The 25633-nt window shown below is 26.3% G+C and overlaps 5 protein-coding genes across 5 annotated transcripts; 1 reads left to right on the top strand and 4 right to left on the bottom strand.

Annotated features, from left to right (window-relative positions):
* Nucleotides 1–1123: 1123 nt before the first annotated feature.
* OCT59_012290 (uncharacterized protein) lies at nucleotides 1124–1615 on the bottom strand (the record flags this gene model as incomplete). Its single annotated transcript, XM_025323982.2, has 1 exon — nucleotides 1124–1615. The coding sequence occupies one exon, from the start codon at nucleotides 1613–1615 to the stop codon at nucleotides 1124–1126; it is 492 nt and encodes a 163-aa protein (XP_025188556.2).
* A 2760-nt stretch (nucleotides 1616–4375) lies between these two features.
* On the bottom strand, nucleotides 4376–6053 carry OCT59_012289 (uncharacterized protein; the record flags this gene model as incomplete). Its single annotated transcript, XM_066134354.1, has 1 exon — nucleotides 4376–6053. One exon carries the CDS (start codon nucleotides 6051–6053, stop codon nucleotides 4458–4460), a length of 1596 nt encoding a protein of 531 aa, XP_065989626.1. The 3' UTR covers nucleotides 4376–4457.
* An 8698-nt stretch (nucleotides 6054–14751) lies between these two features.
* On the bottom strand, nucleotides 14752–16196 carry OCT59_012288 (uncharacterized protein; the record flags this gene model as incomplete). Its single annotated transcript, XM_066134353.1, has 3 exons — nucleotides 14752–14763; nucleotides 15531–15561; nucleotides 15988–16196. The coding sequence occupies 3 exons, from the start codon at nucleotides 16194–16196 to the stop codon at nucleotides 14752–14754; spliced, it is 252 nt and encodes an 83-aa protein (XP_065989625.1).
* Nucleotides 16197–16862: 666 nt separating this feature from the next.
* OCT59_012287 (uncharacterized protein) lies at nucleotides 16863–18312 on the top strand. The gene is made up of 3 exons (XM_025312884.2): nucleotides 16863–17311; nucleotides 17388–17701; nucleotides 17786–18312. Exons 1-3 carry the CDS (start codon nucleotides 16950–16952, stop codon nucleotides 17986–17988), a joined length of 879 nt encoding a protein of 292 aa, XP_025188554.1. The 5' UTR covers nucleotides 16863–16949; the 3' UTR covers nucleotides 17989–18312.
* A 1252-nt stretch (nucleotides 18313–19564) lies between these two features.
* OCT59_012286 (uncharacterized protein) lies at nucleotides 19565–20189 on the bottom strand (the record flags this gene model as incomplete). The annotated part of the gene is made up of 3 exons (XM_066134352.1): nucleotides 19565–19599; nucleotides 19740–19817; nucleotides 19889–20189. The coding sequence occupies 3 exons, from the start codon at nucleotides 20187–20189 to the stop codon at nucleotides 19565–19567; spliced, it is 414 nt and encodes a 137-aa protein (XP_065989624.1).
* Between the last annotated feature and the right edge of the window lie 5444 nt (nucleotides 20190–25633).

Genomic DNA, 25633 nt, shown 5'->3' with positions numbered 1-25633 from the left:
ATACCAATTTTATAATCTAAAATGGAATTTGTACTTTTAAAAGAAATTAAATTCAAATCAATTTTACTGTTTTTACAAGTGTAAAAAACTGAACATATTTTCATATTAAAATAGATAATAAAAAAAATTATTAAAATTATTCTTACTTTAAAATCATTCAAAAATGATTATTAGAATGATATTATTTTCTTTGTAATCCAATTAGCTGAAAGAACACCATTGAAATAGGAAGAACGAGCACGTAAAATAACTGAATGTGCTCAGAGGGTTCATATAGTTATGATTCCTAATAAAAAACATAAAAATTTAATTTATAATGAACAATTATTTTAATCTTAAGAGTCATAAATTTGATTATTTTCGAAAAATTGAAGAATAAAATTAATAAAATTTTAAGATTATTCCAATTTTTTTTAAAAAAATTGATTAATATTGAAGTTAATTACCTCTCATATACTGTATACAGTTTTTTGATTACATTCAATTTTTCAAAGAGTAAAAAATCCATTTCATTAATAATATTATTATTAAATAAAAACATGTGCATTTTACACATACAGTATCTGGTATATTAATAATACATCTACAAAAATTGTTACAGTATCTAAATATCTCATTTTTATTACTCAATCATACACTACTATATTCTTCAGTACGAATAATCATTACATTTCTTATCAATCTAACTTAATTTTCTTGTCTATATCATGGTGTTTTATATAATAAGTATAATTTTGGAATGAATTTTATCAAAACATCATTACAACATATAAATAAACTTAACATTTTCTTTCTCTAACTCAAAATACTTGCAATCCTAAAGAGTATACATATATGTCTAAAGAAGTTTCGATCATTCATCATAAAAAAATTATTTAATATGAAAATTATAAATAGTAAAATTCAAGTTGCAAATTGCAAAGAAGTTGTTTTCATGTACCATCAAAAATTTCACTATCACGTGATATTTGGCCCGCATTACGGCATTATACACTAACGTGTTTTGACTATTATTTAAATTTTATAATTTGCCTAACTAATAATCTTATTCTTCGAAACTTAATTCATTGTGATTTAAATTATCTAAAGTATAAATTTGCAATAACATTGTTTACATAAATTTTTATTGATATACAAAATACGTTTCAATTTCTTCAATAGTATAAATTTTATTTGTATCTAAATTCCTTTCATAATTCCCAATATAATTAGTAAGATATAAACTTTGATTTATCATGCACAATGAACTACGACCAAAATTAAATCCACTAGCATGATGATCCAATATGGCATGAGAATTACTTACTACTCGACTTATTTTCATATTTTGAGTATCTTCACTATCTTCAAATGAGAAAATAAAATTATCTGATGAATTGTAAAATTGAAAACCATGACGAATAAGATCATCATCAAAATCATTTCCTAATGAACAAACTCCAATAGAACTATATCCACCAAAAACTTTATTTGAATCTTTAACTTTAATTAGAACTAAACTTGCTACTCGACCTTTACATTTTTTTCTAAATGACTCATTACTAATTCCATTACGGCTACCACGATAAATAAGTTTAAGCCTATATGATGGATCATTTCTAGTGCGAATATACATAGTATCTTTATTATCAATCCAATTAATTATTATTTTTGCAAGTATTGGTTTGATGATATTTGATTCAATTTTTCCTATTTCAAATGTCGAACAAATTCTAGGTGGCAAAATTGTAGTTTTAGGTGAGGAATCTTTATAATAAAATTCTTCGATTTCTTCATAAATGTGATAAGGAATAATAGTTTTATAAGGACGGACTTTATCAAAAAAATCTGCACGAGAAATTCCTACATACCGAATGAGAGGAATAAATTGATTTAAAGTTTTCTTCAATGCTTTGTGATTATTCTTATTCCACTTAGCTTTATTGTTTCCCAAATCAGGAGTTTGTTCAATACCCCATTCAATTAAACAATCCCAAATAGTAATTTCATCAATCTGCAAGTCATCTCTTTTAAGCAAGTCAAAAAGTATTTTCTTATTTATTGAAGGAAAGATTTTTGAAGAAAAAAATGGGAATGGATTTTCGCAGATAGATTCAAGACAATAACCTTGTAATTTCTTGCAACTATCAAGTCCAAAGACAGTATTAAGAACAAGAACGAAATTTTTATGAACCCATTTGGTTTGTTTTTCAATTAAATAATCTTGAACATGTTTAAATAATTCTTCATCAAGAAGTAATTCATCAGATGCAATTAGCAAATTAAGAATATTTTCACCCGATTGTTCAATTAAATCAAGTTCACCAGTGTACACATACCTAATAAAAATAATTATATATTTAGAATAAGTTAATGTCAAATTTATAAAAAAAACTAAATATTCCTCACTTCAAAATCATATAAAAAACAGTTGGAGTAATATTTGGTTTGCTAAACATAATCATATTATTTTTCTTTGTAATCCAATTGGCTGAAAGTGCAGCTTTAAAATAGGGAGAACGAGCACGTAAAATAACAGAATGTGTATGAAATTCTTTTATATTTTGGTTTTCACCAACTTGAATAATAGCATTGTAATCATCTGCATCATCTAATATTAAGGAAAGGTCTTTTGAGAGATTAAGATGAAAAATTGATGCCATTTTTTAAAAAATTTTTTTTTTTAAAAAAAAGGAAAGAAAAAAAAAGCGATGTATAAGTTATTTTATGGGTTCATTAATATAGGAATAATCATGGTCTCACGTAAAAGGATGAAATAAAAAGTCTAACATTATTAATAAAATAAGTATATTAAAAGGCTTTATTATATATCCGTATATGATCACACTAATGAACAATAATAAATTAAAACTGCTATATTACATTCAAATTATTAATACAATCATTTTTTTAGCGTATAAGTGTTTTTGATCATTTCTAAATTAACCGACTTTTTCGCTCAATTCGTTATTTGCTCTCGATCTTCATGCATATTTTCATGTTTTTGGAAATTTTGGAAATGCGCACGCAATGTGAACTTGAGAAATCAATTTTATAATAAAAAAATGCATAAAAGCTTTATACTTTATGTTTTACGCTTTAATCTAACAGAATTTTTTTTAAAAAATTTTTTTTTTTCTAATAATAACAAATAGATCGATATACATAAGACTTGTGATTTTTTTATTTTATTCATAACGACCCATAAAAAAAACAGTAGCCGGATTTGTTTCCAGGTTACACAATTTTGTATATATATAAAATATATATTGCACATGATCTGGATGATTATTTTCGGTAATTATAAACTTTTTATTGATCGATCATTAATAATTAAATGAAAATAACACTTTAAACAATTCTAATCGGATAAATTCCAAATACCTTTCACTGATAAAATTAGTATACAAGAAAAAAAGAATTTTATCATATCGGAGTTATTCCATTGGTTTCATTGAGTAAAAACTGAAAATGGGATTAGATCTACAATTACAAAAAAAAAGGTTACAAGTAAAATAAATAAAAAAAAATTATAAGAACAAAGCTGTCCAAATATTATTGTAAATATTTTCTCTTGCATATGAAAGTTTTATTGTATGTAATTTTTTTTAATAATTTATTTGTTATATTTTGTTTAGTATTTTATATATTTCAATAAATTACTTAAAATACTTGTAACATAAAAAAATTTTTTTTATTATTATTTTGTAAACAATTAATTCTTCTCTAAAGGAAATTTATTGAAATTTACATTTGTAAATGAAATGAATTGTCTTACACGTTATTATTATTTTTTTTTTATAAAAAAAAAGGGTAAAAAAAAGAAAACAACAGATATAAAAAAAGAGAATAAGGATTAAGATTATAAAGTTATATCATTACAATTTTACATTTTCATAAATTAGAGAAGAGATGCTATATGATTATTGTGTATATACAAATAATTATGATGATTATCATTACTGTTGTTATTATGAAGAATAACCTGATTATTAACATCTGATAGGGAAGGGTTAAAATAATTTTTAGATGTTATGGAGTAATCACGTAGTAGGGGTTACTACAACATCACATCCGGGCTACTAATTGGTTAACTTAATTAAATGAAACTAGTCAACTTTCTTTTTAGGAAAGGTTAAAATCATATTTTACCCGTTTTTTTCAAAATTATTTACTCGATAAATTGTAATTTGCAATATTAGCATAAATTATTAATATTGTAGTATTCAGAAGGCAACAATTTCACTAATTAGTAATAAGATCTTAAAAATTATTATAGTCGAAAATTTTCATTATATATTTACATTTATTTGTAAAGAGCAAAAGATTCATAATAAACTGGGTATTGATTTATTTATCACATTTTGTAAAAAACAATTATTATTCGTAATTTTTTACTACTTTAACTAATTTTTATTTTAAAATAATACAATTATATTATATATCTGAAATTTTAAAATTACCACTCCACTAAATAATTAATCCCGAGTAAATTCATAAAAACTTATCAATGAGCCATAATAACTTAGCAGTTTAATACCATACAACTTAAATTCCTCCACTTCATCTTTCATTGAAGCCAGTTCCTTATAGTTTTCAATATCTTCATCATCTGATGTACTTTCATAGGAATACATAAAAGCCAAATACTTTGCTCTTTTCTTTTTCATAATATATTCTTTTATATAAGATAAAATATCTTGTCCTTTTAAATCATTGAAATTATTGATCAACAATTTCTTAATAAAAGTATCTTGTGAATTTTTCAAGAATACTTCAAAATCACTCATTTTAATGTGAAGAACCAAATCTAAATATTCTAATTTAAAAGGAAGGACTTGTCCTAAATTTTGTAATATAATTGAACTACATTCAATATAATTTTCACAATTCGATACAATGATTGTAAGATAATTAAGACTTTGTTTCATATTTTCAATCAGATCTAATAATAAATAAATAATCTGATCTTTAAATTCACTTAAATAAAATGATTTAATATTTTTACAATATTTTATAATTGATTCATGTAATATTTCACTTTGAACTCCAAATTTACTTCCAAAATTCTCTAAATATCCGCCACATTTTCGTAGTAATAATTGAAATGATGAATCATCAATTTGTGATCTCGAATCTATAATTAAAGATTTTAATTTAAATGGTCTATTTAAATTAATAATTTGTTGAATAAAACTATTATTTAAGGAATAACAATAAATGAGATGAACAGATTCTAAAACTTTTAATTGATCAAATATTTTATCTAAATTGATTATATCTTTAAAATTAACGTGACATAATGTGATAGTATTTAAAGTGTTTGAACAATTATAATCTTTTGTTAATAATAATGATTTATATGAAAGAAAGTTTATATCAAAACTTAAAGAAATATTTTTAAGATTTTGATGTAAGTTAATTAATTGTAATATAAGATTTTTAGCTATCATATATGTATTATCACTAGTAGAATCATTATGAATACGAGTATAAAATGTTAAATTTTTAACATTGTGAATAATAAAATTTGGATTTTGTAAAATTAATTCTAAAAGATTATTAAAGTGAGAATTCCAAGTACTAGAAATGAGCTCAATTTTAAGAGTATGTAAATTTGCTTCATTATCAATAATCAGTTTAAAAAATAATATTTGAATTAATTTTTGAAAATTTTTAACCTCATATAAATTTCTTTTTTCAGGTTTTAAAGTCTTTTTAGCAATTTCAGACCACTTGTAAATAGAATAAAAAATCGTATGTGTATTCAAATACCTTATAAAACTAGGATAATTGAAAAGTGTATTTGAAGGAAATAAATTATCCTCAATTCTATATTCATTTAATTCTGTTTTTAAATCCCCATTTAAATTATCTAAGCAAATTTCAATAAACTTATAATTTCCTGTAGGTTTCGAAAATGGGTTTTCCCATAATAATGGAATTGCTAAACGACACCATAATCTGTTAACTAAAATACATGAATGTAAAGTTGAAAAATCATTCTTAAAATACTTTAAAATATCATATGTTAATTCTGGTAATTCTCCCGAGAATATTTTTGAACAAGACATAGTGAGAGAGTAAAACAAAAAGTATTTGTAAAACTATTGGTGTCAGCCGAATAAATTTAATTAATTTTCAGAACGGTGAGCAATACATAAAAGGGTAACAAGAACAATGTGTAGATCCTTCTTTTTTTGGATAATTCCAGGCGGCATTACGTAATTCTAGCCTTTAAATAGATAGTAAATGAGTGCTGATCTCTTGTTACCTATTTATATATTGCTCGGTGATTCCCGATAATAGTCGTACAATTCGTGTCAATTAATAGTAACAGTCGTAACGAAATTAATTGCTGTTCCATGTGTGATCGATAGAATTTCTATAAGGGCATATATATTGTAGCCAATTGCAATTGTGTAAAAAAAGGTTCTCTTTGTATACTGGTATAAAAATTTTTTACAATCAAATAATTACATATTATTGTATGGGATATACTTGATAATAGGATAAAATGGCGCAGCCATTTTTATCCTATTGTTAAGTATATCCCATACAATAATTATATTATCGTTTAGCTTTTTTAGTTCATATTGAGAGTTAAAAAAGTTTATGTATTAGTTTTTAAAAAAAATTATATGTAAAAGTTTAAATAAAGTTTATTAGTCCTTTAAATTCTCAAGAAATTACACATCAATTGCAACAAATACAGGATCTAATTAAAGGATCTAGTACTCAAAATGTTTTTGTTTTTATAATTATAGTGGTTAATTACATACAGTAATACCGAAATAATAAGATTATTTAATAAAAAAAAACAATAATGGTTTTTCGGTTTGGACGGGGAAAGAATGAAAAAAAACAAAAAAAAAATTTCGGTTTGGAAAAAAAATGAAAAAAAAAAATGAAAAATTTTTAAAAAAAGAAATGAAAAAAGAAATGAAAAAGTGTTTCGAAAGAGAAAAGAAGAAATTTGAAAAAAAAGAAAGAACCGAAAGTAAAAGATCGGTTCAAGAAAAAAAATTAAAGGGAACCGAAAAAATTTAGATTAATGTTTATGTGGTTTATAACTGGCTAGAAAAAGAAAGTTTAAATGAAGATAGATGACTTAACAGAAATTCATCCATATGACAAATTATTCCTTAATTTCATAAAGATCTTGATCCCTTTAAATCTGAAGACTGGGCATCTGTAAGAGAATTAGTTTTAAACAGTGAGCAAGTGAAGAAAAAAATATCAAGCCAAGTCTTGCTAAATATCCTACAATGCTCAAAAGAGCTGGTGCGAGAAGTAAAACGATCAAATAATGAAATGCATGTCAGACTTCATGTCCAATCGAGGTTAACGGTGAAAGAATAAAGGCCAGTCACAATAAGCTCTTCTATTATTATTAACGATGTTGAACACTTGAATACGTTGAACCTAACTCGGTGTGCGTCTTGTTACGCTACTTATACGGTCAGAATATCGATGATGTGCGCCATCAATTTACGATAAGGTATATAATTATAAAAATTATAAAATGATATATTTCTTATTAGCTGTAATTTTTTTTAGGCAGAATATATGGATTATGAATATGACAACCCTCGAGAAGAAGCGCGGATATTTTTGAACGATATAAAGATCTGCTTAAGTTTGCAAATAATTACAGCTTAGATCATCTGAAAGAGTTGATGGAAGTAAGGCTTTCACGATCGGTCACCAGATTGATGTGAGACAAATAAAAAATTTTGCAGAAACTAATAATACCAACCAGCTTAAAAATTATTGCAGTCAATTTATTCTCGAAAGTGGTGGATTATAAAGAAATTTACTAGAGAATTTTTTTATTCAACTTAAGATATTTTTAATCAAATACATAAGCAATTCGTTATATAAACTTGTAAACGTTATATTCAGTTTTAATAGTTTAAGAATTTATGCGCAAGTGTATTGATCTTTTCGTGGTTAGTATAATACACATAATTTCAATCTTTATAATAATTTATCGCCGTAGCTCGCTTCGGTTAAATTTTGTCTGAAAATTATAATAAAGTAGTATTAGTAAAGCTCTATAAAATACAAAATACAATTAATTAAAGCCATATGTTAGTGATAAAGTGCTCATAATTTCATCAAATATAAATTGCTACTAGTAAAAATGTAAAATATGATTGAAAACCCAGAAGCAACATCAATTATATAAATGGTCATTGCGAAAATACAATTAAAGGATAGGATTTTTTTTAGAGCATTGGGCAGAATGTCACGTTCTGGATGACGTTATGAATGTCAAGCTATCACGAGCCTAGTCCCGAAATTACCGTAATCAGGTGATTTGCCGATCAATTGTACGTAAGATTATTAAAAATTTCTCATTTGCTATAGCTACTTTGTCAGAGTATAAAAAATTGTGACATGATCGTCATGTTCAAACAAATGCAAGATTATTAGTAATCCTGCAAAAGAGATGGCTGATTTAACGGGTCAATAGGTCACTTTTTTTTTTGTTTTCTATGTGTAATTAACCATATCGACAACCTTTCTTTAATAAAAAAAAATTATTCAAATCTCTCAAGTTTATCACTTTATGTAAACTATAATTAGCAAATTTTATTAAGAGATGAGAAACATACCTTTTCATTTTAAAGATTTTTAAATTTAAAATATTTATACTTTAATTTATAACCTCTATATTTTTTTTAGAAAATTTGAAGACGATTTTGAATGACATTTTTAGAAAATGTATATTTTTAATTAAATGTATATTTGTTAATTAAGGCGTCGCTACTCGCTAAAACTAACCCTGCTAAAATTAACCTTTTAACAATATGACATATAGTGGGTGACGAGTAATTTTTATTAAAAAAAATTCTCTCTCAAACAAGCAGTAAAAAGATGTGGCACATTTGAAAATTTTAACTTACCTAGTGACCCTAAAGTTCGCTCGCCAACGTGATTATATACCGAATTAAAGATAAAATGGTCCATTACAGATGGAAAAGCTTCTGGTAAAAAGTGAAATTTGCATCACATGATCATCAGTATGCTTCAGTATTAGTATAAATCTTCTTAATATAATTATGCTCCATTTATATTTATTTGATTATATTTCTTTTTTAGTTAGTAATTTTTGAAATTTACATTGACGAATTGTTTATTAGATTATATTGGTCGAATTGGTAGAACAATGTAAAAATTGATGTGAGAAAATTCTTTTGGTATAATAAAAGTAATAAAGTATATATTAGCTCAATAGTCATAATTTTGAATTAAAAAAATCACGAAAAGATTATTTGGTAAAATGTATTATTTATTATTTAAATATTGATAAAAACTATAGGAAAATAATGACATTAAAATTTAGCTAAATTCTTTATTTTTGCATTATAGTATTTATTTTCAAAAATATATACATGTTGTGCCTCAGGTGTATATCTATTATATCAAATATAAATTACAGCATATCTCACCAAACAACAGTAAGTTATTATTATTATAATTAATATGTTAATAAATATAATTTGTTATTTCTAAAAGTGTTTTGTTAACACTACATCAGTCACATCAAATAAGTTACTATTAACTTCCAAGAAAGTAATTATTTCATTATAAATCAAAAATGTATTTTTACAAGCAACATCAAATTGTTATTAGGATTTGGTTTTAAATCCAAAAATTATCATTTTCAATCATTTTTCATAAGAATTTCATGTGAAAACAAAGTTTGATAGCTATTTCTATAAATATCAAATAGGATGACTTGCATTCATATGATTAAATGATTAAATAGTGTCATACACATTATAATTATTATCATCAATTTAAGAAATACAATGAAAAACTATTAAATAACCAAATAAAAAAAAAATTTAAAAAAAATACAATATATAACTACAACTTATAAAACATATTCGCTTCAAATTATTCATTTAGTAATTGCTAAAAAAAATAAAATATACTAAAATAATTACCAGTCTATGTTATAAGCAGTAAAAATACAGGAAAAAAAAGTTAGAGAATTTATTACGAAACATATATAATTAAAATTATTCATTAGTTAACAAATAACAATTTAAATATAGAGAATTAATCTGATGCAGTTAAATAAAAAAGACAATTGATACAACGATGAACACTTAAAGCTAAATAAATTATTTGGATTTATTCCAAGTTACAAAGAATATATATAAAAGAATAAATATTCTGTAAACAATGTTACATATTTCTGCAAAAATTCATAAATTACATAATTGAATTATAAAGGAACAATACTCTCTGAAAACACATATCTGTTCTTAAACTTTATAGTAATAAGCAAAGCATTCACATTACATATTAATCAAAATTAAAACTACAAAGTGAGTTTTCACTCGTTCTCAAAATATTGCAAACCTATTTCATCATTTAACTCAAGAACTTACTTAAAAATAAATATATAATACTTTTTAACATGAAATTTTGATAAATAAGTAATTGTAATCAATTAATTTTTATTTAAATTTAAATTAACATTATCAATTTCAAATAGCAATCAAGATGTTATTAAATATCATTAATATAGAGTTATATCATAAATTTGATTTAGAAATTTCATAAAATAACTGGTATATTGTAAGTTAAAGTTAGATTTAATTCAGCTTAGAATTTTGTTAGTAATATTTTAACCTGGACTCCTTTGCTTACCAAGGAAGTCATCTGGCACTATTATCATCAATTTATAACATTTAAATAATTTATTTATTATAAAGATGTTAGGCCGGCTCTAAGGCTCTAAACAAACAGAGTATCTTAACCTTTCTGCTTTGCAATAACAGATAAAATATATTATAAATAATTACATTTAAGAAGGAATATTTCTTTTCAAAGATATTCTTATTTCAAAGAAATAATTATGATATATGAAAAATAAGAACATTGACTTATTTAAACCTTACTTTCTAATAATACATAATGCAATATGTTAAAGATTTTAGAGCCTGGTGTAGAAGAACTTTACAAAGTTTATTCAGGTTTAACATTGGAATATTTCATAGTTGAATACATTTTTTTACAGTTTGATTATGGTAAAACGGTGGCATTTAAAGATATATTAGATGCCATATATATGATACAAATATACTGTATAACAAGCATAAATAAAAATTCATATGAAAACAATATATTACATAGTTTTAACATAAATTTTATTATCATTAACGTTAAATGAAAATATGTAGATAAAAAATACAAACAAAATTAATAATTGTAAAAAAATTGGATTATGTCGATATTTAAATATTTACATGTTTCTTAATTGAAAATAGCCAATAACAGTACATAATGCTTAATTTTGCATTATAATATTTATAAATTTGACTTTATATATTTTGACACATATCCTTACTACAATAAACTCATAGAAAGAATTATTAACAGTTAAATCTTTACAAAATTCCTTTTATCAAACCAGTTTAAACAAATTATATAGTTCAATTTATTTATTTATTTAAGCTATTCAAAATTATAATTTTCAGATCTATAATACAAGCCATATGCCCATACCACATTATTATTATAGAGGCAATCCTAAAACATATAACTATCAATAACTAAAATTATCCAACATGTTAATATATATAATTTGATGCAAAATTAGGTTGAAACCAATGATAGTTTTATGCTATTCTAATCATAACTTTATTATTTCTCAAAAATATATTACTATGTCAGTTATTTGGAAACTATATATTTATATAAAATTATAAGACAAATGATCTTGCAAGATTTAAAAAAGTGAAATCATTAATAATTGCTAGCAAACTATAGAATTATCTAATTCAAAAAGAAATAAAAGAAATACAAACTCATATAGTTTTAATTAGTTTCAAGCTTTAGCATTAATGCATTATAGTATGTTGTTTAAAAGATAACCAATTTTTATAAAAATATACTTAGATTGCATAATGCTGGTATTTAAGAATGATATAAATGCCACATATAACTAGGGGAAGACTTATAGTATGATTAACGTCGATTGGTTTCAGTCATTTGAAAGAACGGTTCACAGTTCTGATGCTATATATGGAGCTATTTGCAATCTCCCAAGAGAATTGCGCTTTAAACCCAAAAATATGCTCATTTAGGATTAATGCCATGATTAGAGTTTATACTTTATACATTCATTCTCTTATAATTATAATGAACAATAAAACAATTTATATATATTAATTACGACTTTAATCCTCATAACTACAAATTTTATTATTATTCTTTAATTGAATCTTTTATTTTTTTTGAAGAAATGGCGACATTCCTTGAAAAAAATGGAAACTGTATTGAGAGAAAAAATTAATGTGCAAGTCGATCCAAATGACGCTATTACGTGATTACGTGGCTATGATATGTTTATTTATCCTGGAAATTCTAAATTACTTTTAGGATTTGGTGAATAAATGGTATATTTATAATTTATAGCACAAAATAAAGATTACAATAAATGTAAAGTTTAACAAAATATTTAGTTATGCAAAAATATTATGTATGTAAATTTAGTTTTTATTCTTAGATAGTTTTAACTTAACAAAAATTATAACTAACGAAAATGTGTTGTAATTTGTATTTAAGATTTTTGGGTATTATAGTTTTTTAGTTTTTTTTAATTTTTAATTTTTTAGATAGAAATCACTATGGAATGTAGTGCATTATTGTATAGATGTATTTGTCGTCTTACGTCTAAGTAGTTGGGATAATTGTATGGTTGCTCTGATGATATTCGATAAAGAGAAAACAAAAAATCATAATAACAATAAATGTATAACAATAAATGCAAATACTGCAATAAGCATTAATAATATTAAAGAAATATACATAAAATGTAGCATTCCTTCTACAAATAATGCGGGTCAAATTTTTATTTACCTTTTTTAGATACTGGCTGGCATTATCTTAATTCCGGCCCTGAAAAATTGCGTACAACGGACCTAAATAGATCATAACAAAGATAAATAAACAAAAATTATAAAATATTGTTGCCTCAGCTGGCGAGCTACAATATCTACAATATTCTAATAACAATTCCAAAGCTGAAACTAAAAAATAAAAATTAAGCTAACACTAAAATCCTAATTCCTCTCCCAACCTTCGTTCGACCCTTCTATATACATTACTCCTTCATTTCATTTAAGCTATCCTTGGCATAAGTTATACCAAGTTATACGAGGTTAATAACTCACCCGTCGGAACTTCCGTTCATTTTGATTATTTGAGATATTTGTCAATTCTCGCCGATTTCTTTACACACGCCGATTCCGCGTAACACTATTGTTGTAAGTATAATTTCAAAATCTTTCGCAAATATTTTAACTACCATTATAAATTGTAAATAAAAAACTATAGCGGTGATCATTAATTTGGTAACTTACCGCAGCAATTTGAAAAATTTCACGGAAAATCACGTGGCTTTTTTATCACCGGTGTCGCACCTCTCCATGTTTCCATTTTCATGGGCAAATATCCTATTCGTCACATATTATCTGTCACAACTCCTGTAATGTCGGTCATTCTGTAATCTGTTAAATTTTTTGTGGTTATTCTGGGGTACTCCTTGATAATTTATTTTTTTAGTTTTCAACTTGCTAGTTTCTTATTTTATATTAATAAATAAATTATTAATTTTGTTCTTGGACAATTTTGTTCACTTTTTCTCTTTTATTTTTACATGCTCACTCCATTTTTGATTTCTCATGAACAATTCACTCCACTTCATTTTTTAAGGTAAATAGATAAACTGTACTGTACGGTCAGCTAAACTGTACTGTACGAAAATATTTTAGCCAATCATAACTCATTGTATACTTTTCAAATTTTTTTTATTTATCGTACAATAAAATCTGATTGGTGAATTCTCACTTCGTACAGTACAGTTTAGCTAACCGTACAGTACAGTTTATATTTATACTCCATTTTTTATGATTTCGCGTGGACAATTTCTTAATTATTCTAATTCTGGCCGGAATTAATCCAATAATAGCAATTATATGTTTAGGTTTATTTGATAGATCAGTAAAAATGAAGAACAGAGTAGTTTTAAGAAATTATATTTAATACTGGCCGGAATTGAGAGCCTTCAAGTACACGTGAGTATCGTAAGTATAATTTTGACCTTAAGCTAACAGAATTAATTAAGGGGGCATAATCGAGGGTAAAATTTTTATACTTTATAGTAAAATATCCGGATTTTTTAAAGTGAGGTATACCCAAAGGGGTATTTTATGTAGTGTGGATACTATTATTATTATTATTACTATTTTCAAAGGGTATTAAGTATTTTACGTATATGGGAATTGAAAAATCATTAAGCTTTTATATTTATTGGGCGTTATTACTTGGCGACAATTGGCGACCCTATCACGTGATTTAATAAAATTTTTGATTGGCTAATTTTATGAAAAATTTTATTATTTTTTTTTTAAAAAAAAAAACTTAAAATTTAGCCAAAACGACTAACAATTTTATGAAAAAAACATGAATTTTTATTTAAATTTTTTAATACGATATGACTAATGCCATACAAACTTAATTTTATGGTTTTCACAATATAAAAATTTCATCAATAACTCGGCAACCCGGCCTTTAATTTTTTTTCAAAAATTTTATGTGAAATTTTTTTTTCAATTTTTAAAAAATTCTCACCCGGCATAGTAATAATATAAAAAAAATTTTTTTTTAATACTTAACAAAAACTGACCCGGCAGGATATAAAAACTATTTTTACCACTTTGTGTCGCCTAATCTAATTTTATTTGATTAATTGAACTTCTTAAATAAAAAAAAGAATAAAATAAATGAAATAAGGAAAAGAAAAGAAAAAAAAGAAACAAAAGGGGAAGAAATGAAAGAAGAGGAAAAGAAAAAAAATCAAAGAAAAAAAGAAAACAAAAAGGATAAGAAAAAGTGAAAATAAAATATAAAGTAAACAAAATGGAACAGGAAATGAAGTACAAAATGGGATAGTAAATTACAAATGGAATAGAAAGTGAAAAACAAAATGGAGTAAGGAGTGAAGAATAATATGAAACACAAAATGAGAAACAAAATGGAACATGAAGAACGAAATGGAGTAAGAAAAAAAAAGGAATAAAGTGAAATAAAATGAATGGAATAAAGAAACGAAATAAGAATAAAGAATAAAGGAAAGAAATAAGGTTAGTGTGGTGAAATAGGGAGTAAAAAGACAAAAGTCAAAACCAAACCCTAAAAAATATACCTTTATTGTAGCATCAGAAAAATAAAACTTCCTATTTTCTCAGTTCTCAAAATCAAGAAAAAATCAAGAAAATAAAGTAAATGTTTCATTAAAAAATCAACAAAACCACTTTTTTGAATATTACCTAGTATCCAACTACCTGAAACCTAAAAAAAAAATAACATTAGCAAAACGCTTCGTTAAAGAAATCCAAAAAAAATTTCGAATATTACCTTCCAAGCCCAGTATTAAACTACCTGAACCCTAGAAAAAGAATAAGCGAAACATTAGTAAATACTTCATTAAAGAAATCACCAAAAAAATTATTTTTTAATATTACCTTCCAATCCCGATGTCCAACTACCCGAAATCTAAAAAAAAGAAGAAATTAGCAAAACGTTAGTAAACGTTTTGTTAAAGAAACAAAAGAAAAGAAAAAAAAGGAAGAAAACAATAAACATACCTGGTTTCCGAACGTAAGAAGTGAGAACAAAAAAGCCGTTATCCGTTATTTTTTTTAAAAAAATAAGGACAAGTTAAAAAAAAGATTATCTATAAGCAAATGAAGTAGCCAATCAAATTTTGTTTATTCACGTGATTTAAAGGTTATGAAACGATATAAACTGGTTCCCATTACCATGTAATAAAATAAATCGCACCCCAATTTTGTGGGCGCGGTTTTTTGTGTAACAGGGGTGACAAATAAATTTTTGACACTAAAAAAAAACTAAGTCCCTCAGATACTTAATGTTTTTGAACTCGTGGCTGCACGTGATCAGGAGACACTTAAATGTCACTTGTTCCTTATATGGCGAAGATCGACACAAACCGCGCCCACAAAACTTGCGTGCAAATAAATCTTTTGGTGACGACCCTTCCGAAGTACTCGTGCTTTTGACTTGGTTAGTGAATTACGGAACAAACTATAAACTTGAATTATTAATCTTTTTATATAACAAATAAGTCTTAAAATAGGAAATCCAAGAAATCTCGTTGTGATCGGCATGTGAATGATGTGACACGCAGCTATTCTTTACCATTTTTAGAAATAATTTTGATTTTTATATAAAAAGAAGAAAAATAAAAATAAATTTTATTGTCATAATGAAATAATTATTAGTGAACACGCATTTCACTCATTTCACTATTCCCGTTAAATAAATTGTTTTCTATTATTGGGTTTCAAAGAGACAAAAGACAATAGTAAATTCTTGGAACGAGAATATTTATTTATTTTTTCTCCTCAAACAAAAAATTTTAAGTATTTTTTTTTAGGAATAAGAATAAATATTCTTATCTTGTATAACGTCACAACGTTCGTAGTTTAAACAGTTTCATAGGTGCGAATTATAATATGACAAATATGACACCATATTGTTTAAGGATAAAGTGTTTCATATTCACGGAATATCCTGGTCCGATCTTTCCCGAATAATGATAATAATGATATTTTTTAACTCTATTTGGTATAATTAATATTATTTTGTTTAATTATTATCCCTTTTTCTTACTAATTGATTCTTCTCATGGTCGCCAAGATTTTAAGAGATGCAGAATATTCATTTAACAAAGAATCTAAATATAGAATACACTTAATCTTAATATGCAACTTAAATATCAATACCTGTTTATCTTAATAAATTACTGAGCTATATTAATAATCATTTGATTCAGAAAAGTATTAATATAAGGTGGATTTTAACGAAAAGGAACTATCAAATACTGATAAATATCTCTTAAACAAAAAATTCGTCATATCATGAGTGATTCACAATTTAAAACCGTAGCTATAGCCGGAGGCACGGGTACTTTGGGTTATGCTATCGCTGAGGCATTCTTGAATGATGGATCTTATAACGTGAAAATTCTTCGAAGAAAACCAGAAAACGAAAATGAAAAGGCTAAATTGTTAGCTTCCAAGGGTGCAGAAATTGTATATGCGGATTATAGTCAACATGATGATCTTGTCAAGGCTCTTAAAGGAACCGATGTTGTTGTCAGCACTTTAAATTTTGATCCTAAAGGCGCGGGTTTTTATGATTCACAAGCTCCACTGTTAGCCGCTGCTAAAGATGCCTCTGTGAAGAGGTTCATCCCGTCTGAATATGGCGCAAAGTTTAAGTATGTTTATTTTCTTTTTTTTCTGTTTTTTTTTGTACGTTTATGATAAATTCATAACGATTTTTCTTTAACAAAGAACTGGAACTCATGTTCTCATTGACGATAAAATCAAATTTGGAGAAGAAGTAGAAAAAAGTGGACTTGAGTATACATACATCTATGTTGGATTATTTCAAGAATACTTTGGTTGGTTGGGATATGATATTAAAAATAAGAAAGCTACTTTCTATGATGATGGTAGCAAAATATTTCCCACCACTTCTTTGCATGATATTGGAAAATATACCGTAGAGACACTCAAAATACCAGAGGCTCGTAACGGTCATATTAATGTCGCTGGCGCGAACTTGTCGTTAAATGAGTATCTTGAAATATTTGAAAAAGTTACCGGTGAGTACATATTTTATTTAATTTTCATTAGTCATTAGAATGTAAAATTTTTGTAGTATAAACTAATAATGATGGTTTATGAAGGTTCAAAATGGGAAGTAGTTGTTGATAAAGATGTAAAAAATCGATTCAAAAACAAGATCGATCCAGTTCCCTCATTCTTGGAGGATTTCAAGGCTACCATTGTGCAAGAAGGGCAGCTCGGAAAGTTCGATAATGATAAATTTAGTTTCACTCCTAAACCTGTTACCGAAGTCATTGAAGAACTCGTTAAACAAGCATCATAATTTAACGTATCGGTTCTTCAAATAATCAAATAATATTCAAATTTTTATTATAAAATTCGTTGAATGCATTATATTGTAATCTCGGTTCGAAATCTTTTATGTCTTGAAATTTTCTTTTTAATAAATAATGGAGTTATTTGTAATAATTTTAGTGTCCTCGCTTTAAATACTTTTTGATGATCATTTTTTATCATTGTAAAAAATCGTTAATTTTTTCCCACTCAATTATTAATAATTGCTAATCTGATTAAGACGATGGTACATTATGATAACACCTACTGTCTACACGAAAATAATAAAAGTTAAAGCAAAAAAAATTTTTTTAAACTCTCTGATTACTATGAATTTAATATGGGCATATGGTTACGTATAGTTTTGCCGAAAGGACATTTCGCTGAATGTGCATTTCATTGAATAGACATTTCGCCGAATCCTTTTCCTCGAATCGTCCATTTCGTTGAAGGACATTTCGCCGAAATATTAGTGATTAACATATTTTCCTTGATCATTATCAAAGTACAAATTCTCTTCAACTATTTCTTTTTCATTTTATGATGATTATGTTATCTTTTTTTAAACAAACGTAACTTATTATAATGTATTAAATAATTTATTTGTCTTCTCAAAAAAAAAAAAAGATTAAAAATTATCATATTTTCGGCACAATGTTCCGGTGAAATGGCTTCGGTGAAATGGATTTCGGCAAAATGGCCATTCGGCGAAAAGTCCGGTTACCTAGACGTATAGCGATACTAGAGGTAACCATCTAATGATAATTAAATTAGCATATCTGAGGGAAACAAAATCCTCTTCTTTAAAGACCGCCTGGATGAAATATCTTATTATAAAAAGTTTATAAGTTCGTATAATTGGGGAGATATAATCCGGATATGTTAAATAAAAATTTAATGGTCATACGACTTGAATTACAAGAATAAACAGGTTTAATTAAAATCATAAATGGATATCTTATTGAAATAAAAATTGATTATGAAATTAAATTGATCATGATGAGATTAATAATAAAGAATTATTCGGGGACCCGAAAAATATTAAAATAGTTAGGATCCGGCCAAAAAAAAAATTTACTATTGGCTGTTCGCATTTTTTCAGAGCCGGAATTATGAGAGTCAGTCAGAATAAAAGAAGCGGACAACATTATAAAACTTCGTCCAAACCGTAACGGAGCGGACCCTCACTAGAGAAATCCATCTGTTCCAGAACCCGACCAGTACGGAACAGCGGGAAGAAAAGAAAAGAAAAGAATAACAATCAACCACAAGGTTGCCGCCCGTAAACACTGTCATGGGTGGTTTATGATTCACTCTATTCTAAATTGTTTAAAAAGTTTTTAATGATGTAGCTGTATGTCTACTATATTATATGTTGGGTATAAGGACTCCGGTTAATTCTTTTTGCTGGAACCAGTCATCGAGAAGTCATGAGAAAAGAGCCAGTGACTGACGCAATTTCTTATCTTGATGCAAAAGAGAGTGTGAGTTGAGATTTTATTCATCTCGGTGTTACGTTGTTAGGACGTCGTTCTACGACTTTAGTATTATCCGATGTGTCGGAATCAAAAAGCTCGTCTTGCACATACGGCCGCGTAATCTAAATATGTTAGCGAAAATTTAGCAATTTCTTGCTCTAAACGTTCTTGTTGATGGCTTTTCTTCGGCGTTTTGCGAAATTAGACAACTTTTTGTGGTAAGCGTAGGTAAGTCTCGAGTGCGCTTGTAGTGATTTCATACCTTCTAAGTCTTTTTTCACTCGTCCCGATATATCAGGCATTTTCGCGGCGTTCAATCTGTAATGCTTTATCACAGCAGCTTTATATTTAGCCGTGAAATCCGCTCTAAGTATTTCATCTTCTTCATTATTTCGGCTTGGATACGCGCACGTCGTTGATGTACGCGTCGTTGAAAATCTGGGAAATCTTTATTTACTGGTTGTGATAAAGGATTATCGGTACTTGTAGTTATAGCAGCTGTGTCTTCAAGCGAGGAATTGTCTAGTAGTGGCGAGATAGAGTTAGAAGGAGAAATTCCTTGAGTGTTAGTATTTGTAGACGAAGTAGAGGAAGTGTTGCCATTATCTATGGCTGGAAATTGTTGTAAGATATTTTTAATATGAGTTTGACGACGAGGTGTAAAAGATAAAAATGGTATCGAATAAGGATAATAGGACCCCGAGCAATACATATATAGGTAACAAGTAAGGTCAAAATTTTTATAATAGTTCTACGCAAGGTTTTATTAAGATAAATAAGCAAACTCAACGCGTGACTTCACAAATTGCCCAAAAATAAGCAATCTAACCATATGACTTTATAATATCATATTTTACAAAAATTATTTGATCGAATTTTCTTGCATTTATGATTTACAATTTCACTTTTTTCAATAGTAATATAATCTTAGCTAAAATATCCGTATTAGTAATTTTTTTCATCCCCTATTAACTTTTGCATATTAGTATATTACCATCGCTTATATTAGATGTTATATAATGCATTATTAAATAATACCAAATTTACTCAAAAAATAAGCAATTGTAACATATGACTTTTCAAAAATTCTTGAAAATAAGCAAATGAAAAAAATATGACATTAGCAAAAAATATCATTAATTTTACGCAAATCCAACCTCTAACAGTCTAACCGTGGCTAAAATAGCATGTGACTAAGCAAACGATATTGTTGCCTATACATATATTGCTCGGGGTCCTAGGATAATCCTGAGCAGTTGCTGGACGACAATATTTAAGATGATGGATAGGTTTATCTATAAATTGAGTTTTAACAAAAAGGAATCGATATTTTCTTGCGGCAACGAGTTTTTCTGACGGATTTGGTTGAAATATTTTTGTTGTATGCGTCGTGGTATAATTTTTGTGCAGAAAAAAAGCGAGTGCATTTTACTAATCTGGTATTTTGTGTTAAGATTTCGACTCGTGGATTTATAACGAATAGGGTAGTGTTCATAAAGTAATCATTTGTGTGTATTTTTCATTGGTACTTGTTGATTGATCTGCAAGCTCAAAAAAGAAACTTTTTTGATCTATTGATTTTGTAACCTGATCTAGTTGGGCGAGTCACGTGAAATTTTTCAGGGAGACAAGGAAAGATCGAGGAAAAACGTTTGAAAAATGCATAACAATATGTTAAAAATGTAACGACACGAAAGTAAAATAGACTACTTGTCTAAAATAAGAATAGTTACGCAGAAATAAGGGTAAAACTCTTTTTAAAGTGTGGGTAGCGAGAGTTGGGTGGCGAAAAAATTTTTTTTATTTATAGTAAATGAAACTTCACCCGTAAAGGCTGTATAATTTTATTAAAGGTCGAAACCTTTACCATACGTATATAATATATTCGCAGTTGACTTTTAAGCGAGGTACTGTATAGTACTAGAAGTTTCTTATTTCTGCTGCGCCATTTTGTAGTTTTTTTTATTTTTTTGAATTACCAATCAATTTTTTTTTGATTTTTTTCTGTTTATCTTTCAATCTTTCAATTAGTACTTCAATTTTATTTTTTTCATATTTAACGTTTACTTGTTAGCTAACTTTGTTCACGTGTCCATGATTGGAAATAAAAAAAAATTTGACCAAAATTTTGGATTTCCCTTTTTTACTGACCGACCACTTAAGCAAAGTTATGATATTTTTAATTAATTTCCTTCCTTATTTCATTTATTAATATAATAATAATAATATTTTGTAATTTATTTTTTATAGATAATGCAGTCAATTATTTTAAAGGCAAACTTGCTGATTTTATTTAAGATAATTTACAGTATCTTTGAGCGTAACTACTTTTTACAGCTCTTGGTACGAAATCTCGAAAATCATTTGAACGATATAATAACTTGTCGGGATTTTGGATTGTCAAGATTTTGATTGTCGAGATTTTGATTGTCGAGATTTTGGATTGTCGAGATTTTGTTGTCGATCTTGTGTTAGTTGTGCAAGTGGCTGTCGAGATTTTTGATCGGATACCCTTTTTACATTATTAAAGTTATTATATTTTTGAATTTTGAGAAAAATATTTATGTCATTAAATACAATTTATTTGTTGTCCGGAGCGAAGCGAAGGACTATATATGTCTACGCACTATGATGATCTATGGAAATAACGTGTAAATTTTCAATCACGTGAGTTTCTCAGTCCAGGAATTCCAAGGCGTTATGCTGCTAATCAGCAGAAAATTACCGGAATTCCAAGGCGTTATGCTGCTAATTAGTAGAATATCGCTACATCTTTATTTATTATACCTCGCTCCGGACTTACAACGGTTCCCGTTTCCTAGTTTTAACAATAAAATTTCATGTTATTAGGAAAAATGACGTTAAAATAAATGAGCAGTTTGAAATTTTTATAAACATAACCTACTTAATGATGATATCTAATATTAGATCAAGTTAACATAATTCATTTGTAAGTCAAAGGATTTAAATTTCAATTTAATAAATTTATGTTAAATACAAATTAACAAATAAGAAAGCTGATTCTAACTCGGGAAGAAAATCTATAAACAGAAAAATTTAACTTATTTTCGAAAAATTATTTTTTTTTAAAATAAAAAAAAAAGTATAGCTAAAATAAATAAAATGGTTTGTTTCTCATCCAAATATGCAAGTACGTCTGCAGAGTTCTTAAGTACTCAGCCGCCTGGGAAAAAATTATTTATTTAGGTGATTTCTGAATGACTGACATATTTAGTAAAAATTTTTTCCTGGGTTAGCGGCGAATGAATTTTATTTTTTTTTTTAAATATGTAGTTGATTTGAACAAATGAAAATTCGCACGTCTGAAATGTGTCAGGCTAACGTCCGAAATTTGCGCAGTGTGATACAGGTTAAGGAAGATTAAGCAAAGTTGTTCAACATGTTGTATGGAACTACTCAAATAGTAATTTTTTATCATAATAGCTTTTTGTGTAGAATTACAGTGCAATGCATGATTGGTTTTTTTTTCACTTATAGTTGTAGTTTTGGTACTTTTTTTTAGATGGAACAGGACTTGAGGTTAAGTAAATTTCAGATATTAATTTATCAAGCTGACTCCTTCATGAAATAACTAACATTTTTTACTAATTTAAAATAGTGTTTTTTTTATTTGTTTATTAAATTTAATATAAATGTAAAGAATTATTTTTTTTTAAATGTTCTTATTATAGATGTTATGAATTTATGGAGAGATGTTACATGATGATCTGATTGGATGTATCACGCTATCCGAGGCGTGATGGTATAAAAAATTAACTCTCCACAAATAGTTGGAAAAAATATAAATAGATTAAAAAACAGATATAGAATAATAACGTTAAAAGATTGATGAATATTATATTATATATAATAGAAATATACTACAAAATAACTATTAACTATCTTTTGTCACATACATACCTACATGAAATAAAGTAGCCGTAATTCCTATAAGACCTCAACAATTTTAAAAGTTCTTTAACACACTTTTGGCAAAATAATCAAAAGTAAAAAAAGAATATTGTCAGACACTATAATGCGACACATCTATTTTTATACTTTTTTTACGCTTTTTTTTATTATAAATGTTCAGTTTTTACCATTGATTATTTGTTCTACCCTTTTAAATTTGAGGTCTAATAGGACCCAGAAATATATACTGATATAGGGTCAGGTGGCGAAAATTTTTTCTGTTACGGAGACTTTTTATATGAGTATTACGTATAATTGACACCTGATATTGAAAATCCTGCAAAAATATGCATATAAAAATTTTGATAAAAAATAGGCTGGAACTTAACTTATTTAGTACCTTATAATTTATTTTCATAGACTTCTACTCGATACTCGATCATTTCGATACTCAGTACTCGATCAAAGTCCCAATTGATCACACAATCTTGATGATCTAACTTTGGACGAAAAATTCTTGTACGCAAAGGCGACGGCAGGCGACGCATCTGTGTACCCTGCCCTATGAAAAAAAATCATCCAATTTTTGTACGATAATTGTTCAAGTCCGTGTGGAAATTGTACAATTATTGCAGATTTTTGGATAAAAATAGCTATGAAGTTTTTCAAAGCATATTAAAAGTATGCAATTTTTGTACAACTTAAATTTAGAATATAGAAAATGTTCAATTTTTGTGTGATCTTTATACAACTTAAATTTAGGATACAGAAAACATTCAATTTTTGTACAATAAAAATTGTGATTATTGTACAACTTGAAAATAGACTTAAATTTAGGATACAGAAAGCAATTTTTGAGTAATCATACTATACTACTTTCCATTTTACCTGTATGGTTACATTTGACCACTTTTAGGGTCAAATAGACCACTTTTAACCATTACAAATAGATTTTCCTAAGTAAAGTGATTTATGCAGTAAGGTTACACAAATTTCAACTGCATATTTGCTTATAAACGGGCATCTTTCGGACCCATTAGTGAAATTTTTGTATCATCTTGTAACTAAAAAAAAGTCAAAAACTTTTTATTAGGTTACACAATTAGTTCTGACTGGAATTATAATTTGGCCAGAATTATGCGGTAAAAATTAACTCTTAAATTATATATGTTGATCACGTGATCTGATCGTCAAAATAAATATGATGACGCGAAATGTTTTTGTTTGTTTTTTTAACCTTTTAACTTTTCTTCAACTTTCTTTTAAAATATCAGGTAAGAAAAACTTGTGTTCTTTATCTTTTTATTTTCCTAACTTTTTACATTTTAATGTTACTAACTTGCTTTCTTCACTAACTTCATACTTTTTTTTTATTACTAACACTAATAATTTACTTTTTAACACACTAATTTGCTTTCTTCACTAACTTCATACTTTTTTATTACTAACACTAATAATTTACTTTTTAACACTACTAATTTGCTTTCTTCACTAACTTCATACTTTTTTATTTATTTAATACTAATAATTTACTTACACTAATAATTTACTTTCTTCTTTGATACTACTAATTTACTTTCATGTTATTAACATACTTTATTTTATTTTATTTTCTTACAAATTTTTATATTTATGATTATATCAAATTTAGTATGTATTTTATTGATAAAATATTGTGTATATTTTTTATATTTTAAGTCAATAAAAATTCATAATTTCACTTTATAAATTGCCTGTTATTACTGTAAAATTTAACCTATAATTCCTAAAATATGGCCTAAAATTTGGCTCAGAAATCACACAATAATTGTATAAATTCAGGTCAAAAATAGGATAATTATTGAATGAATTACCATGCAATAATTGTGTGATTTATTGCAATTTTTAGCACAATTATTGTATGGTCAAATTTACAGAAATCGTAGTGAATTTAATTGAATGATTTTTCAACAAAAATCACACAGACTTTTTTCATAGGGCTGCCCCTGTATATATATTTCTGGGTCTTGGTCTAATATTTTAAATGTATATTTTTGTATACAGAATTAGAACCATCATATTATTAAATAACGAAAATACACAATTAAATGTAATTTATTGAATTTAAAATAAATCAGGAAAATCATTTTTATTACAGACTCTAATTTTTAGCATCATATATAATATTTGATTTTACAAATATAATTTATTAAAAAATTCATATTTAGGTATAGTTATTTAAATTGCGTGATACTGGTTAAATTT

Source organism: Rhizophagus irregularis, chromosome 2 (genome assembly GCF_026210795.1).
Source record: "Rhizophagus irregularis chromosome 2, complete sequence".
NCBI classification, from domain to species: domain Eukaryota; kingdom Fungi; phylum Glomeromycota; class Glomeromycetes; order Glomerales; family Glomeraceae; genus Rhizophagus; species Rhizophagus irregularis.
Note: the sequence above shows the minus strand (reverse complement) of the source record. Positions and strands in the feature narration are given on the sequence as shown.

Coding starts and splice junctions, on each gene's coding strand:
- OCT59_012287 (XM_025312884.2), top strand. CDS start 16,950: ATGAGTGATTCACAATTTAAAACCGTAGCTATAGCCGGAGGCACGGGT. Junction 17,312..17,387: donor GAATATGGCGCAAAGTTTAA/GTATGTTTATTT, acceptor TCTTTAACAAAG/AACTGGAACTCATGTTCTCA. Junction 17,702..17,785: donor AATATTTGAAAAAGTTACCG/GTGAGTACATAT, acceptor TGGTTTATGAAG/GTTCAAAATGGGAAGTAGTT.